Below are 17,957 nucleotides of genomic sequence, written 5' to 3' on the forward strand. Positions count from 1 at the left end.
CCATTGTATGCAACTGAATTAATAAAGTTATGACCAGCCTTGAAGAAAAAAATTGGATGACTAACTTTTAAGACTAGTCTAAGTTTATGCAACTGATGCCCATACAGAATCAAAATGACGCAATGACGTTATACTGAAACACGTACTTTATTTAGTGAATTACTGAACAAATCTGAATGATTCTTTTTAGTGAACCGATTCAGGAGATTCGAATTAGTCGATGAATCCAAATCCTCAAATAAGTGCTCTTATTTTGTGCTCGATTTACAGCTGTATTGTGGCGACCTCTAGTGGTTATGCTGTGGTATTTTTTATCAAACTGAAAGTGATATCACACCGACATACTGAAAAGCGCTAAAGGAAACGGTGCCACTGTATAAGAGGTTTAGCACTGTCGTTACAGGTACTAAAACAACACCGAACGACAGCGATATGCATGAAGAAGTGGAGGTATAGTATTTGTGATTCGTATAAACATACAGTTAAATTGCGTATGATATTTGATTGGAGACCATATGAGAGGCACGCTATTAAAGGAAGTATACTGCAGTAACTTCCTCAACAGTCATAGTGCATATTGTACGTAGTTAAAAACGGATTGATGTTTTCCTGCATGAAAGAATCAACTTCGTATTAATTTTAAGGGCCACACACGAGTCTCACTCCGTTTTATACTACGTGGTTGATCTTTCAAATAAAGATAAATAAAAGTAAATGTGTTTTTTGCTCTCTCTTGACTTAGTTGGAAAAAAGTGTCAGGCGACTGAGAGAGAGGTTTCATGGACTTGTTGAAATTGACATGGCTGTATTGCTCATGCGACGCTATGGAAACAACCATCGTATGGTTGCAATGTGTGTCGCCCTGATGGCAGATAATGAGAGGGGTAAAGTGCAAACCTTTTCTCCTACGAACTCTCATAAGTGTATTATTTGCTGTTACTCACTCTACTATTTATGCCATTTCTATTTATTTCTTTTTTATATATATATTTTTTAATATGTGCTTTTTGTGTGTTTGTATCGACTGCACATCTTATTTATTTGTTTTTTCGTATGTAGAGCTGGACGAGGAAGACATGTCAGCTTTGAATAATGACCCTGTAGCTAAGGTATGGTGCAGGCTGACTTTATTCAGTTTATGTAAATTTATGGAAAGAGCTTGTAGGTTTATTTTGTAGCAAAAAATTATTGGGACACATAAGGCACATTTAAAATATATATGAATGACATTGCACTAGATTACAAAATAACAGGCATTTAGCATTTGAAGAAAGGCATTTGTTATCTAATGCAATGAAATAAAGTGTGCTTATACTTAAGTGCCCATTACTGGGATCACTGTATAACTGTGTGTTACTCATTAACACATTTTCTGCACTCATATAGAACGTGGTCATGAAACTCAAAGCTGATGAAAAACAACAGGTAACATCCCAACCATCCGCTAACAACCTGTAAACATGATTTGTTGTGTTACATGATTTCTGAAAATGAAAGTACCAGATACTGCTGTTTACTTTACAGTTTTTAGTTGTATAATGGTGATAGTCATCAAAAATTTATAGGAAGAAAAACCCGCCAAGTCATCTGGATCCAGTGGTGCCAGTCAATCAGCACAAGTAAGGAGTTTCCCTATTTGGGTGTGAATTTACAGGATAAATAAAACATCATGTTACACTGTAGTCTTATTGCATCACTCCTGTCCCACTTCAGGCACCGGCCAAGAAAAAACCCAATGATGACACTGATATAGCGGTTAGTTGCTTTGCAATGTTTACTTGAACAATTAATTGTACCAAGGTTAATACTAAAGAACTGTATGTGTACTGTAAGCAGTGTGAACTAACATGCACAGACATGCTTGCAGGAGCTCGGGGCGCGTCTACGAGTTCTGCCGTTAACAGAGGAGAACAAACGAATGTTTGACCAGGCTCAGGCAAACCAGATGCCTTCTGTCATTCATCAGTTCGCCTGTGAGTCATGTGACAGGGATTGGTGGCGACGTGTACCTCAGAGGAAAAGGGTATGACGTCTGACCACACCTTACAAACTCAAATCACATTTGCTCTGTGCTTTCCCAATGTTGACCATTCATCTGTGTGCACATGGCTTGTTATAGGTGTCACGTTGTCACCGATGCAAAAAGAAGTATGACCCTGTGCCAGCCAACAAAATGTGGGGTATAGCGGAGTTTAACTGTCCAAACTGCTTACGGACCTTCAAGTAAGACATTAACTTTTTTTGTATGCTGTACTGTATATTGCTGTTCTTCAGTTTTAAATGACAGTCATGGCATTGTTTTGTTTTTTTCTTCTGCATGACGAGTAGTTTTGTATTAACATTTTGTGTTTCTGTTAGGGGTTTTGGTCGAATGGATGGACGTTCCCCTTGTTACGGCTGTCGCTCAGCCATTTTCCCCACAAAGATTATACCACCCAAGAAGAGAAGCATGATGCCTGGGCCTAGAAGAAGAAATCAGCACAGCTGTCTTGCTGAAGACTGTTATAATCGAATGGGTAATTTGATGCTTTTTGACACAATGACCACTAGAGGTCTTGCTCAATCTCAAGGGGTCACAGTAGGCTTTAATTATATACAGTCTTCAGACCACCAAAATCAATCAATAAAGGTAATGTTAAAATATATTAACTTACTGCAACGCTGCAAACCACTGTATTCTTTGTATTGAGCCATAAGATCAAGATGTGATGTCTAGATCCTCTAATGGCCTGCAAAGTGTAGTGAGACTACAATTCGTTAATACAGTTTTAACGTTTTTTTTTTTTCATTTTCAACAGCATGAAATCTACATTTGCTCTGCTTTAAATGAGCTGCGCTTCTAAGAGGACTTTGACTTTATTTTTGACTGATGTCACCTAAACTGTGCAAGTTATTGGTAAATAATAGCCAAATAATAATTTAGGCACTGTGTTAGCACAGTAACTTAATGGTAGTTTACATTTTACATTCTAAATTTTACAGAAATAATAGCAAATAGACTTGAAAATGAGCTTTAGGAGGGTTCTGCATTCAGGTCCCATTCTGGTATGGATCACCATTCTGATGGATATAATCAAGTCCCATTCATTTTTTCCCAGTAAATATCCAGCATCATTGGGAAATACAGTGGGGTGTAAAAGTCTGAGACCACTAGTGTAAATGCTTCTGTTTTGAAATTTTCTCATTTAAAACCATAATTTCATTACAAATTATATTAGAGGAATAGTTTACCCAAAAATGAAAATTTGTGGAAAACTTACTCACCCTCAGGCCATCCAGGATGTATACGAGTTTGTTTCTGCATCGGAACAGATTTGGAGAAATTTAGCATTACATCACTTGCTGTCCAATGGATCCTCTGCAGTGAATGGGTGCCGTCAGAGTTTAGCGTCCAAACAGCTGATAAAAACATCACAATAATCCACAAGTAATCCAAATCTTGAATTCCATATTTTGCAATTCTGCAAACACAGATGTTCTCAGATTTCTGGACCCCACTGTGTGTCTCAGTACAGAAGTAAAAATGGGCTGTGAATGCTATTTCATGTCGATTTAACATTTTTAAAGCAGAACTGCATGAATATAAACATCTGCATGTTTGTCTTACCTAGAGCCCCATGTACCTGGTACCGAATGCGTTCACCCACATAGCAGACAGAAGAACAGGAAGCCACGTGTGGTTTACCCCAGCCCCGCTCACATCAGCAGCGGATCCACTGTCAACACCTGTCTGAGTCAGGGTAGTCTGATAGAAAGCATCAATGAGCTCATTCTAGATGACATTGAAGAAGAGTCTGATGAAGATTCTGACAGCAGCACCTGAGGCGGCAGCAAAAATCAGTTAAACGACTGACATCACTTCAGGTGTTGCTTTGAATGAAACATGATATAATTTTTGATGTAATTTCAAATAATTCACTCAAAGTAACAAATGTATTGAGGCGTATGCAGCCTGAATTAAATATGTAAAGCACTGCAGGCTGTATGAACTCAGTGCAACACACACCAAACACAGAATTCAGATAAGGAATGATTGTCCATTGAATTATGGATCAATTAGTGCACACCCTGAGGTGGTAATGCTGTGGTGTGTGTGTATGAGAGAGTGAGCATTTGTGGTTCTCAGCCATACAAAAGATTTACTGAAGTGATATGAAACTATAATGTCAACAAACCTGGAAATACTTAAAACTGCAGTTCGCAAGTTTTGCCTCTTTGTCGCCATCTCTGTTTGAAAACCTGCAATTGCAACTGTTTGCGGCATTATCTTCCTTGCGTGGGTTGTGTGTCGGCACGGCTCCAGCGCGGATGAATCTGATGTTTTGAGGAGTATGTGTGGCTATCAGTCACCGCACCAGGCAGTGTGGATATTTACTGTACTTTGCAATCACAGATTCTAGCCTACGTCTTGGAATATATGACTCAAATAAGACATTACAATAAATCGTGCTCAATGGTGATTTAATCTAAAGATTGGTTAGCTCATATCACATCAAACCGTGCAAATTATTATTATTGTTAAACGTCATTCTCAAATTATTAATGTTAACAACATCAGCATTGCATGACTATGAGTAGTGTGTATTAGCGTGTAGATTTCAAATTCTGTACAGTCTACTCTCTAATTGTCATACCATTTGAATTTCATATTAAGAAATTCTTTTAACCCAAAAAGCAAATTATGCTCCCTTCGAACTGGTTGTCTTTAAAATACAAATCATGTGTAATCCCAGGCTATCTGTAATCAGAAGCACATTTAAAACTGCAATATAAATTAATTTCATTCACATATGTTTCATAAACACATAAACCTTTCTGGATTACAATCCGCCATCAAAATGATACATTTAATTATTCCAGCTGCTGTGAGAAAAGGCTATAAACGATTGGCCACCTGCAGGATCCTCACATGCGATAGCCTAGTAGCCGGGACTCAATCTTTATGTTTACAGATGTGACGTAATGACGCAGTGCCATGCTCGAATTTCCCGCGAAAACCTACCCGTACCACTCAAATTAGAAAACATTATTATAAGCTAACTGTTGTGAATCGGGCCAAAGTAAGGCGATACTTTTGAACACTGACTGGTTATGTACTTGCTCAAATATTGATTTCGGATCATTTTTTACCAAAAAGAGTTACGGACTGCAGCTTTAATAGTTGGAATGACTGTCAACCAAGCATCCAGCAGCACTGTGATATAAGGTTTATTACAGAGCTGATGTGAACAGACAAGTCCAGATTTTGTTTTTAATGTCACTTATTCTCTACGCTTGGTAATTCCTTTCCTTCTCTGAATTATGGTATATTGTTGGTTAGTACATTTATTTGCATATTTAAATTATATTTCCCACTCACATTATCACATAATGATCATTTTTTGTCATTGTTATGGTCTTATCAATAGATTCATAAGCCACACACAAATAATAATCTTTAACACTTTACAATAAGGGTTCATTTGATGACAATAGTTCACTACATTACTTACTATGAATTAACAATGAACAATACTTCTAAAGCAAATATTGATCTTAATTACGTTTAATCTCAGCATTTATACAGGTTTAAATTCAGAAGTTCTATCTGTTAACATTACTTAATGCACTGTGATCTAAAATATTAAAATTAACATTTTATTAACATTAACAAAGGATTGTAAATGTCCTAGCTGTTTTTTTCCTAGATTTACATTTCTATATAAACCTCCTTTTTGTCTGAGATAATACTTCACACACACAACATAGACAAGCACTTAAGACAAAAATGCAGACCACTCCTAATGAATAAAACAGACTTGCTGTTATGTCAGCCTTACAAAACAAGCTGTCATACACACATATGGCAAACGCATGGCGAACTCTAATATTTCCCAAATGAAAACTTCAGGGACATGTGCAGAGGAAATTATGCCCAAAGACAAACAATGTGTTTAACCTACTATTAATGTGTCAAAATAAAAATGATCTGGAATAAACGTGGATTTGAGCGCAGATTAATTTGTCTTTGCAATTATATCAGAATTTTACTTAATATTGTCTTTGCATAATTACATTGACAAATAATCATATCAGATGTCGAGAGAACTTTTTGATGTATGATGAACTGTACAATGCATGAAACAAGACACCCAGCTACACCCAACACTTGTACAACCATTACAAAACCCTAAACAAAAGATACCAGATAGCACCAAAATTGAACAGAAGACAAAGAATCATACTTTAACGACTAAACCTTTGTATATAGCCTGAATGAAACATGAACAACTAAGAGATCTATACATGACCAATAAAGGAAAACACACAATTCTAGGTTTTTGCTTAACCCAAAGAACAAAGTAGTTATAGTTTGTAAAAGTAAAATGATATGGCTGAAATTTGACACTCCCAACACAGAACTAAAGTTCAAGACTCTACATTTTTGGGTACACTATAATCACTTGGTCGAATTTTACATTTCAAACTATGCGTCCATAAATAACTCTTTATTTTAAAAAATACTATCATGATAAATTGGATGTCCATGAAGAGAAAACCAAAATGGCTAAATATTTGCATTTATTGAACTCTTTATATGGGCCAACAACTTCAGTCCATTTATCAAAGTTGCAGTTGGTCACCTGTAAAAATATTCCTCTTCTAAGCAATTTTGACATTTAGCCTACTTAAAACATCTGGACGACTGTTAAGCTGTGGTCAGCCTGTGATCAAAGGTTATGTTTGCTTATTTTACATAAATGCAATGTCACTGACAGCCTGCCCATATTGATCTAATGTCTGACATAAAGATACAGTTTGGCTTTACAATAAAATCCCAAAGTTATTATGTTACACCTTATGAGAGCCCCCCCCCCCCCCCCCACACCCTTAAACAACCCCTGACCCACTGCATAAAAATGCTGAGCTGCCATTAAATGTGCTATACATATGACAATCAAATAATCAATTCAAAAGAACTCTCAAACACGACCGTTTAAAAAAAAAAATCTAATACTGTCCCTAGTGGATGAGATACTGTCTCTTACTTAACATGCTTACATGACTACAGGGTTGGGGCGTCTTGTAGGAGGGAACAGATTTCATAACATTGCATGTATAAATAACAGCTTGCAGGCACACATGTGCATTCTTCCTCTCTGCACAGTCTCAAGCTACAACATTCTACAACATGTAAGCTCTGAAACTTTTACTTTTGTAGTGCTGTATAAACTTCAGTAGCACCATAAAAATTACTTCAAGTTGCTGCTGGAGTTCCCTAAAGGTAACCTCATTCTTTCTTTTTTGTTTTAAATGTTTTAAAGGATTTGCCTGACAGGAGTGATTGTGCTGCTCTTTGCAGTGACTGTTGATGGAAGAGTTGGGTGAGAATCATTTTTGCTTCCCTTGCAGCAGTAAAATATCCGCACAACAAAGACTATAATCTATATATGTCCATTGTTGTGTCATGTTTAATGTATTGTGTTTGCATCTCTCAGGGACTCCAGTGAATCCAGTTACTGCACAGAGACAAAGGAATGTTTTCTGTTCGACTTGGTTTGTGCAGGAAAAGATTATGAGGTGAGATTCAAGATGTACATAAAGAAACTGAATAGATAAAATAACAAGCTCAAACACATCAACCTGGGGCCGGACTCACGAAACATGCTAAAGAAAAAAAAAAGTCTTCTTAACTGCCACTTTCTTCTTATTTTTTAACTTAAGAAAAAAAAAAGAATATTTTGAATTCCCAAAAATTCTTCTTAAGAATGGTCTTATCTTTTTTCTTAAGATTGTATATATAGATATATTTATAATTAAGATATATTTATAATTATAAAAAAAATGCATTTTATGATGAACACAGTATAAGGCAGTATAAGCACACGTGATTTTTCCATTCCCGCATCTGCGCCCGCGCCCGCTCTCACCTCATGTTTGCGGCTGAATACAAATGATCATCATAACTAAATGGACAACTAGACTATATCAGGGAAAATTTAAGACAACTAAACAGACAAAATTACAAATTACAAAAAAATAGACCTACTTGAAACACTTAAAGCACTGAATAAGAAATGATATTGTATACAATAATTGTACAAATAAACTGAATAGTCTTCACTAGGGATGCACCGATATGAAAATTTTGGCCGATACCGATAACCGATAATTCTTTATTTTTGAAAGCCGATAACCGATAAATCTATATCCAAATTTTTATATACTTTTTGAGAGCCTGAATACAAAAAAGGTCTCATCATTAAAACCCACATCCCAAACACTTCAACATAAGCAGCCTAGTTTGAACGGGACATTGCAGCGATCACCTGATTGATACGTGGTGCACGGGTCGTTCAAAAGTAAAAATATCGAATAAATGCATTTGATTGGTAAACCAAATTCAAACGTTACGTTTTAATCTCTAAAGGCAATGCATGGAATATATGGAAAAGCTCCACTAAATAATAGCGCTAATATGTGAGGGGCGGGGCTTTGGCAATCGGCACTACCATGACCAGTCAATACTCCACAGCCAATCACGGGCCCCCTCCTTGGCCGGGCCCCGGGGCTTCAGCCCCGCCTAGCCCAATGGTTAATGCGGCCCTGCTTTCAGGTAACTATGTTCATAATCCTGTGAAACTTTTTTGACTGTTGACGTTAGTAACGTGTTTTAATGTCGGTAATAATTTCACCACCACCAACAACGCATCTGACTTAATATTCTAGTTTTCATGACTTAAAATGTATTATATAAAAACAATGAGGCAATAATGATTGGTTAATTAATAATAATCATGGTTTCATTGAATAACACTGCTAAATACATAATGTAATACAAAATAAACAATTAGCATTATTACAAATGCCTGCAAAGGGCACCAAAGGCCTGATAATTACTGTTGTTACACTTACAGGACGATCAAATCCTTGTTTAATATTGACCAAACATTTAATTCAAATATCCACTTAATTTCTTCAACAAAAACATGTGGACATCACTATCCTTACCAAAATTAACCATGGTTTTATCGTAGTAAAACTGCTTAATTTTATTTTGTGTGATTTCTGAATGCTTGAGACTATAAAATCAATCAGACAACGGTATTAATAAAATTATAGCCATAGGTAACTGTCTAGAGCTACAATTGTAATTTATTTATTTTTTTAAATCTAATTTAATTAAACAACTATTTATTTACACTTATATTTTATTAGAGTTCTATTTTGACCCTTTATAGTAGGGTTTTTTTGTTTTTGTTTTTGAAGGAGGGGGCACAACAGTGCTATTCTGCTTAGGGCACCCATTTGGCCAGCAGCGGCCCTGATTGTGAGGGAACCAAATTGCCTAGGGCAGGGGTGCCCAAACTCAGTCCTGGAGGGCCGGTGTCCTGCAGAGTTTAGCTCCAACTTGCCTCAACACACCTGCCTTCAAGTTTCTAGTATGCCTATAAGAGCTTGATTAGCTGGTTCAGGTGTGTTTCATTGGGGTTGGAGCTAAACTCTTCAGGACACCGGCCCTCCAGGACCGAGTTTGGGCACCCCTGGCCTAGGGCCTCGGGCTTTGAGGCGGGCCTCCATAACCCTAACATCCCCTATACGCTAGTCCACCAGTCAAGACAGGCAGCAAAATACTAGCCTCATTGTTCACTGCATATAGTTGAATTATCACTCACCTGTAATTAAACCAATTAATGTTGCCGTTTCAAAGCAGGTCCCGCCTTCTGAATGTTTGCCGTAACGAGCATATCCTTCAGGTGCTGCGAAGCAATAGGCACGCAAAGTACAGCTCCTAATGCAGGTGAGCATTGCGTCATCTATTTTGGAGTGATTGCAATGCATTCTAAATATAAACTTGTTCTGTCAATCAGTGTCATTTCTGGATATATAGAAATGAGGACATATTATTAACCGCTTTATTACGAGTTTAAAAGAGCGCGAGCGCCGTTGACGCGCCGCTTTGAATTTGCGCGTACAATGAATGACATCGCGTCGGGAGATGACTAGTAAAATAGCTACAAAGTAAAAGCACAGAAGTTTATATTCCAAGTCAAAAAGTAAGCACACTAGAACATTTTTTAATGTTTCAAAAAAATAACCTCAGATGTGTTTATCTTGTAAATTCTGCTGATGATTATTGCTCTAACAAAACACTTAATTTCAGTTTCAACTTCTTTCCTGCCTAGTAGTGATAATCTCTTTCACTTCCGCTTTTGTGATTTGTGTATATAGTGCATATTTAGGGTAACAATGCAATACATAATATCATAGTATTATTATTAATAATATGACAATATCTGTAGTCAATATTGATTAAATGGGAGGGGAAAATCCTGCCCGTACACAGCTAGGGAAAAAATTATAAAAGCACTGATGTTCATTTCATTTACTGAAGTGGTAGCCTATTCAGGAACTAAATAAATTACTGAACAAATTACTGCATAATAATAATAATAACATTCTCAACAAACAAAAAGAAATTACCTTAGATAAAGTTTGATTAATATGTACATACAGTACCGGTCAAAAGTTTGGACACATTACTATTTCTAATGTTTTTGAAAGAAGTCTCTTATGCTCATCAAGCATAAATTGAAATTTATATCAGTTAGTTTGCTACTATGGGAAAATAGAAACAACAACAACAAAAAATACAGAAAAATAACAAAGTGCAGCAAATGATAAAGCTATATTCACTAGTGTGTTCATTATTGTGATAATGAATTAAAATAACATAACAATAAGTGCCAGTTTGCCATATCAAGCACTGTTTTTTACAGGTAAAATAACCTGAAGCGAATGACACCGGAAGCCTTGCACATTCAAGTTTAAAAATGGTCACAGCCGCTCTTACATTAAAAATAAGGTGGATAATGCAGTGTACAGGACCTCCTAATAAACTGATGCTTCAAAAACACAAAGTGAGCACAATGGGAATCCATATGACCCTAGTTGATGAAATTATGTTTCCTGAAGTGAAACAACTGGTATATATTTTTTTTAAACTTACAAATACGTAAAACTTCTAATATTTGTATTAGTATTTTTCTTACGCACGCCTAGGCCAATCATTTAGCTTCAAAAGACATTCATGAACTGGGGTTGTATTGCCTTTTGGAAGCGTCGTCAACTTGGCGGACCCATACACTTGCATTATTTGTACTCACAGAGATGGGTTTTTTTGTTTGTGTTCACCTGAAGATTATCCATTCAGTAGCTTTTAACTTGCGTTAGCATCTCTGATCTTTCAACAACAATGATGGTCTCTGAGTTTTATGTAAATTTCACTTGTACTAATGAGTTTAAAAAGTGGTCTACACAATAATTCCCTTTCCCGTCCAACAAAAAAAAGAAAGAAATTTAACGTCACTACTCGGGATTTTCTATTGTATGTGCTCATTTTTGGTTTGTCTTTCTTTCTTCTGGCTTCAGACCCTTTTTGCTTCTTCGGCTGCACAGGTACTGATCATTGTCTCAGCTAGTAAAGCACAATAATTAGCGTTCCTTCCAGTCGGTCACTTCGATGTTGTGTCGAAGTCCAACACTAGTGGTCACACTTGGGAGCCCAGACACCTCGGACATCATTGAGAAAAGGCCAATGAAATTGGCAAGCAAAATTTTCATAGCTGGCCACGCCCCGGATATCTGGGTATAAATAGGCCAGCGTAGCATTTGCTCACTCATTCTGTTCTCTGGAGCCATTGCAGCATCTCTTTAGGAGATGCAGCACTTCATTCACCTCTCAATCTCCTCGTCATTGAATCTATGGCACAAGCAGTGGTTTCTCCCTTGCCCGTTCACAGATAAGTGTAGTGAAAGTACCCCTGGGTGCTTCAACAGCGATATTTGAGAGCAAATTAAACGTTTAAGCAAAAGAGCAATTTCTCTAAAAGAGCTTCACGGGTGGAGCTCTTTTTCAATTTTTTTGAGAAATTGCTTAAAAGAGCAATTTCTCTAAAAGAGCTTCACGGGTGGATTTGTGTGTGTTTACAACATTCCTTTCTATCCGTGTCCTTCTGGTTGCGGTTTGTGCATCTCACCCTCTGACAGGTACGATTGCTGTGCTCAGTGTTTGGGCCGCGCCCATGCTGAAGCAGCTTTTGTGGATGGTTTTGTCCATCTTGTGTGGACATGGCTATCGGCACGTTGCATTCACGGCTCACGTTCTTTTTCAAAAGACCTCGAGTCACCTTAGCTGCTTCCCGTCCTGGCCCTTCTACTTCCGGGTACGAGGCTTCAATGATGTGCACTGAAGGAGAGCAAGGAGAGGTTGCGAGAGCAGTGTCACCAGATGAATTCCCGCGAACCTCCCGTTTCTCCAATCGCATGTGTTCTCCAGTAGAGTTTCTGGGTGAGTTTGACAACCCGCCTCACAGTGCGGGTTTGATCTCTCATTCAGGGCTCGCGATGAGGATGAGTTGTCTATCACAGCATCGGAGGGCAGGACTGCCGTGTTTACCCAGGCAGTACAGAGCATCAGGCTTGAGTGGACTCCTCCACCCTGTCCTGAGCGCTCTCGATTGGATGATTGGTTCTTGAAGACCAAGTGCGGCACTCAGCCATGCTCCGCCCCAGTTCCTTTCTTTCCAGAAGTGCATGAGGAGCTGATGAAATCATGGAAGGCACTTTTCTGCCATAACACGATACACCGCTTCCTCCATTCTCACCACCCTTGACGGCGATCCAGCAAAGGGATATAAGGAGGTCCCCCAGGTGGAGAGAGCGATTGCAGATAATACAGTCACCTGGAGGGGCCGTCCGAGACTCCCATCCAGAGCAAGTTACCTCGTCATCCAGTTTTTAATATCAACAATGTTTGTTTTGCGAATTGGTATGTTTCATCAGGATGCAAAGAAATATAGTGCTGAGTGTCATCAGCATAACAGTGGAAGTATGTTTCCTGATGATATCTCCCAAGGGTAACATGTAAAGCGTGAAAATTAATGGCCCTAGTACTGCACTTGTGATTGATGTGCCAACAATTCCACAAATGCCGCGAGAGAGTCGGACTCATAACCCAAAAGTTGTGGGTTCGAGTCTCGTACCGGCAGGGATTGTAGGTGGGGGAGTGAATGTACAGCGCTCTCTCCCACCTTCAATACCACGACTGAGGTGCCCTTGAGCAAGGCACCGAACCCCCAACTGCTCCCCGGGCGCCGCAGCATAAATGGCTGCCCACTGCTCCGGGTGTGTGTTCACAGTGTGTGTGTGCACTTTGGATGGGTAAATGCACTAATTCCGAGTATGGGTCACCATACTTGGCCACATGTCACATGTCACATCACTAGTGGTTTAGTTTAAAATTGAACAAATTAGTTCAGAAATATGGTGAGAATTAAGTAATATTTTAGCAGTTTAAACATCAGAGAGTGATAGAAAGATAGAGATTACAACAGAAAAACAAAGCTACATGGAGCTACAATTGCAAACCACTTAGCAGCACAGCAAACGGAAACCGGAACAACATGTGTGAAAAACAAATGTGTAGTTTTTTAAAAACACTATATTTTTTTTATTATTAATGCATATAATTTAAAGTACAACAAATGGTACTAGTAGTACCATACAAATATCACATTAAGTTTTGTGAGATTTATCCTTATAATCAAATTATAACCCTTATTTTCTAGGTGCTAAGATTGACATGACTGCTCCAGTGATCATTAAAGTCAATGATAGCGCGAGCATGTGGCAGTCATCAGTCTATGCTCTCAGCTTCCTCCTGCCCTCCAACTACCAGGCCAATCCACCCAAACCTACCGATCCATCTGTGAGTCTCATTGATATTCTCTGTGCTTTCTATTGGATTGAGAGAGGGTTTTTTACCCTTGTTAATTCAATTTGTTTGCAGGTATACTTTACAGACACTCCGGATATGAAAGTATATGTCAAAAGCTACGGGGGTTATATGATGTCAGTTGTGGCCAGATCGCAGGCTCAGAGTCTGAAGACATCGCTGGACAATGTACAGGCTACATATGAGACAGAGTACTACTATAATGTCGGCTATAACAGGTGCACTTAGCTTTTAGATGATACCTCCTTTCTGCCAATAACATTCTCTAATTTCTGTAATTCTTATGTTTTTTCTTGTGTGTGTGTTTCAGCCCAATGAAGATTATGAACAGGCACAATGAGGCATGGTATATTGTTAAGGGTGAGCCTGTGTGTCCTAAGACTGAATAATTTCGCTGAGGTGTCTTTTAAAGGTAAATGATTCATTTAAATCTTGTGAATTCAAAATTGTCAAGAAAATTAAAATTGTCAAGATAATTTATTCTTATTATAATTAATAGGATAATGTCTAACTAGACATTTATTTGTAATTTCTTTTTCAGAGCCACAGAGAACAGAACTGCATTATTCCTGTGCTATAGTCATAGCAGGCTAAATTGCCTTAGAACTTCTTTTTTTCTAATGAGTATAGGATATATACATTTCACTGTAAGCTATTATACCATAAGCACATATACTGTAAAAGGGTTGGGTTTGGTTAAGTAGACAACATAAAAAAAATAAATGGGGAATTTGTCGAAAAAAAAAAAAGTCTCCAAGGTATGGTATTTGGTGTATAAGCATTTGTTATAAGCAGCTGTGATGAAAATAAAATAAAAACATCATTGTAATAATCTTGTGTGTGTGTGTGTGTGTGTGTGTGTGTGTGTGTGTGAAAACTATATAAATGTTGAAATATATTTTTATTATGTAGACATTATTAGGACATATAGAGTGACAACTGAAATTTATATCAGTTAGTTTGCATTACAAGCTATTTCCTCTTACTCTTTGGCCATATACATAAAAACATCTGCACCAAATTGCTTTTTTTTTTTTTTATCAGTTTGGGCCTCTGAATAAAATCGTTTTTTTGTTTGTTTTGTTTTTTCCTCCTGTGAGCTCCATTTTCTCACTGTATCATTCCATATGGGCCATAGAAATCTGATGTATCAAATAATAAAACATTGCTAACTTTCTCTTATTCACATTAATATGCAGAGACAGCTATAGTTAGGTTATTAATGCTTATTTTCTCATATATTAAAAAAAGTGCTGAATTGATCAAAAAAAGATCTTAAAGATTCAGAAGAAGAAAAAAACAGTTAAATGATTCTATATGAACGACCTAACCCATATGCCTTAGCTTTTAAATGCTATCAACAGAGTAAAATTGTGCATTATAGTGCCACCTATAGTGCCATGTCAAGAAAACATGAGTTGTGGGTGGGATTTGGGATCTTCCTTTCAGGCTTGGTATCTACACTTCACAATTTTACAGACTGAGAAAAAAAAAAAAGAATGATGACCAAGCAGCTTGTTTGGATACTTAGTGAACAAAGTTTTTCCATATTTTCAATGTCTTTTTGAATGTCATTTTTGCTCAACAATGTAAGAAGAATGATTCCACATTTCACATATAATAGATTTTTCAAAATAGACAGTGAAATTGCTAGACAGCTAATGAAATAAGTAAAAAATCGTCATCAACCATCTATTTGATTTAAAAAGAACGACCTTTGCTATTGCACACATTTTGGTTTCATTAAGAGTCGAAACAATACCGCATTTAATTTGACACAATGTGTCTTTTTCATTACTCAGGTTAATCTATCACCCTTGAACTTTTATGGCCTTTGACGTCAGACCCCACATCACTGTACTTACCTGCTGCCTTCATCATAACTAGACTCCTTGTTTTGTAATTGATTCCAAAGGTGCTGGAACCTCACTTATTGATAAAAAGCTATTAGTTAGCAAAGCACAGTATATTATGTGTTGATGCACACATTTGAGCAATAGAGTAATCGGATTTAAATGTATAGAAACATGGAAGAATAGAAATAGGGAGGACTGTAATGAAAACTTATGTTCTGCTTCTTGGGAGTTTACCGAACACTGGGGAATCACACAGGTAGTTGTAGTTGTAGTTGGGTTGGTCTGATCAACACTAATTATAAAAGTCTCATTTGGTAGATACATGAATGGATGCCCATGAGTTTTTCAGCATCAGATCTTTTTGTGTTTATTTTCTTATGGTGAGTGCCAACCTTCCTGCAATGCTCTTGCACCTTGCATGAATGAGGTCTTGCTTGTTGGGAAGGTGTGACAGACTCAGGTTTATTACCCTCAGCGTGGAGCAAAGTCTGACTGAGGGCCTTTACACGGCACCATCTGTGAGACAGCCTGCGTCTGTTTTCCTCCCTGTCCTGCTCTGAGTCCTGGAGGTCTGTACAGTTATGAATGACAGCTTACGGTGACCCATGACACCCCTCTCCTATGGACAATGAACATCTCAAACTACCCCCTGAATCACCCTCAGCCCACGGCCCTCCACTCTGCCGAGTACATACAGGACCTTGCGTCACAAGAGGGGCCGTCGACATGTAAGTAGAGCTTCAGATCTGAGACACTTTAATGACTTTAGCAATAGCATTAATTGCTAATGTAATACATTTGGCGATAGTAAACTTTTAGTCATTAATTCAATTTTCCATAAGGATTAATCAGATTGTTGAGGTATACTGAAAATCTTGTTATATGATTTTACTGTGCTGAACAGTTCAGTCATGTTTAGTACACATACTGAAGACCTGATCATTTAAGGAAAGATTTGTTATGATTTCATTCAATAGACAATTGCTTCAGCAAATCTAAAAAAATAAAAAATTTAGTCAGTTTATTTATCTTTTGTCTGCTGAAAATATCAAACTATAAGGATTATGCAAGCCCTATATCTCAGTGTTTAATCAGTCGAGTGATACGAGACTAAGCCAATTTGAGATATAATAGACTGCCCTGACGATTTATCAGAGAGACTTGTCATAAAATTGTTCAACCATACACCCCTCTCCTAGACAATCATCTTACAGTAGGCTTCTTCATTTTTATTTGCGGTTTTCTGAAGGTGACAAGTAAGAGTTATTTTAAGAAAGAAAGTTGACAAAAGGACCATTAACACTTTACAATGAATTTGATATCCCATAGCTCAGGAGTTAAAGCCAGACCCAGACGGTAGGGCAACTCAAGAAGTGGGCTGTCCTGTGTGTGGTGACAGGGTGTCAGGATATCACTATGGTCTACTCACCTGTGAGAGCTGTAAGGTAAGTGTACCACCAGGCAGACAGTAACAAGAACACATTAGTAGCTTTCATTTAAAAAATAAAATCCACACCCTGGTCATTCTTAAGCACTAAAGACAAATATTCTCACCAGGGCTTTTTTAAGCGCTCTGTACAGAACAACAAGCGCTATTCGTGTGCAGACGCACAGTGCTGCCCCATGGACCCAGCCCAGAGGAAACGATGCCCTTACTGCCGCTTTCAGAAATGTCTAGCTGTTGGCATGAATAAAGAAGGTATGCCTGCAGTGCAAACTCAAACAATGAGTCCATGCTCATTAAGTTTGGTAGATATTCTTTCAGGGCCCGTATTCACAAAACATCTTAAGGCTAAAAGTAGCTCAAAACTCGCCAATTTAGGAGAAAATCTTAAAAAATAATGGACGTGTCAGTCCTAAATTTAGGACTCCTAAATTTTTGCTCTAAGAGTATTTCACAAAGCGTTTTAGCACTAAAACTAGCTCCTAAATCTGTGAAACGTTAGGAGTAGTGAAGAGGACTCCTAAGTCACTAAGACCAAACCACAAACGGTCCTAAAATGGCTGTTGCTGGCAATCTGCCTCGGAACGTAAACATTTTAGAAACATTTGACAATAATGTGCTTTTAAAAAGGTATCACCTTTGGTTTTGGAGGTTATCCCAACTTCAAATTTTCCTTTGATTATATCCTTGTTTTCATTAACCAATTCGGCAAGAAGTAACAGCTGTTCTTGTGTCCAGTTTGGTTTTGTTTTTTGTTTGCATGTCTTACTATCAGCCATGATTATTCTACTCTGTTAATTAAAAGGATGTTTATATGCATATTCACTCATTTTTTACAAGAAGCATACAAGGCTGACAATTAGCTGAATATATATATATA

General features: G+C 37.6%; 3 protein-coding genes across 3 annotated transcripts in view; all 3 read left to right on the forward strand.

Moving 5' to 3' along the window:
• The first annotated feature begins 340 nt into the window (after positions 1-340).
• On the forward strand, positions 341-4,263 carry shfl (shiftless antiviral inhibitor of ribosomal frameshifting). Its single transcript, XM_016463071.1, has 10 exons — positions 341-450; positions 743-884; positions 1,060-1,109; positions 1,387-1,425; positions 1,566-1,619; positions 1,714-1,755; positions 1,868-2,023; positions 2,120-2,223; positions 2,359-2,516; positions 3,612-4,263. The coding sequence occupies exons 1-10, from the start codon at positions 433-435 to the stop codon at positions 3,821-3,823; spliced, it is 975 nt and encodes a 324-aa protein (XP_016318557.1). The 5' UTR covers positions 341-432; the 3' UTR covers positions 3,824-4,263.
• Positions 4,264-7,100: 2,837 nt separating this feature from the next.
• Positions 7,101-14,496, forward strand: LOC107670432 (heme-binding protein 2-like). Its single transcript, XM_016463035.1, has 8 exons — positions 7,101-7,163; positions 7,305-7,364; positions 7,479-7,560; positions 9,712-9,781; positions 13,611-13,750; positions 13,832-13,995; positions 14,088-14,189; positions 14,319-14,496. The coding sequence occupies exons 1-7, from the start codon at positions 7,123-7,125 to the stop codon at positions 14,164-14,166; spliced, it is 636 nt and encodes a 211-aa protein (XP_016318521.1). The 5' UTR covers positions 7,101-7,122; the 3' UTR covers positions 14,167-14,189; positions 14,319-14,496.
• Positions 14,497-16,155: 1,659 nt separating this feature from the next.
• Positions 16,156-17,957, forward strand: part of LOC107670482 (nuclear receptor subfamily 5 group A member 2-like) — a 7,024-nt gene continuing 5,222 nt past the window's right edge. The window contains exons 1-3 of the mRNA XM_016463094.1: positions 16,156-16,361; positions 16,963-17,078; positions 17,191-17,332. Coding sequence (XP_016318580.1) covers positions 16,262-16,361; positions 16,963-17,078; positions 17,191-17,332 — 358 coding nt within the window. The 5' untranslated portion in view covers positions 16,156-16,261. The remainder of the gene's footprint in view (positions 16,362-16,962; positions 17,079-17,190; positions 17,333-17,957) is intronic.

The sequence above is a fragment of the Sinocyclocheilus anshuiensis genome, unplaced genomic scaffold, assembly GCF_001515605.1.
Source record: "Sinocyclocheilus anshuiensis isolate Anshui unplaced genomic scaffold, SAMN03320099.WGS_v1.1 scaffold476, whole genome shotgun sequence".
NCBI lineage: Eukaryota > Metazoa > Chordata > Actinopteri > Cypriniformes > Cyprinidae > Sinocyclocheilus > Sinocyclocheilus anshuiensis.

Excerpts from the sequence above, each read along its gene's own strand:
- shfl (XM_016463071.1), top strand. Across the intron at positions 1,620-1,713 it reads GTGCCAGTCAATCAGCACAA|GCACCGGCCAAGAAAAAACC; the intron begins GTAAGGAGTTTC and ends GTCCCACTTCAG. Across the intron at positions 1,756-1,867 it reads ATGATGACACTGATATAGCG|GAGCTCGGGGCGCGTCTACG; the intron begins GTTAGTTGCTTT and ends ACATGCTTGCAG.
- LOC107670432 (XM_016463035.1), top strand. The coding sequence starts at position 7,123 with ATGTGCATTCTTCCTCTCTGCACAGTCTCAAGCTACAACAT. Across the intron at positions 13,751-13,831 it reads CCAAACCTACCGATCCATCT|GTATACTTTACAGACACTCC; the intron begins GTGAGTCTCATT and ends ATTTGTTTGCAG. Across the intron at positions 13,996-14,087 it reads TATAATGTCGGCTATAACAG|CCCAATGAAGATTATGAACA; the intron begins GTGCACTTAGCT and ends TGTGTGTTTCAG.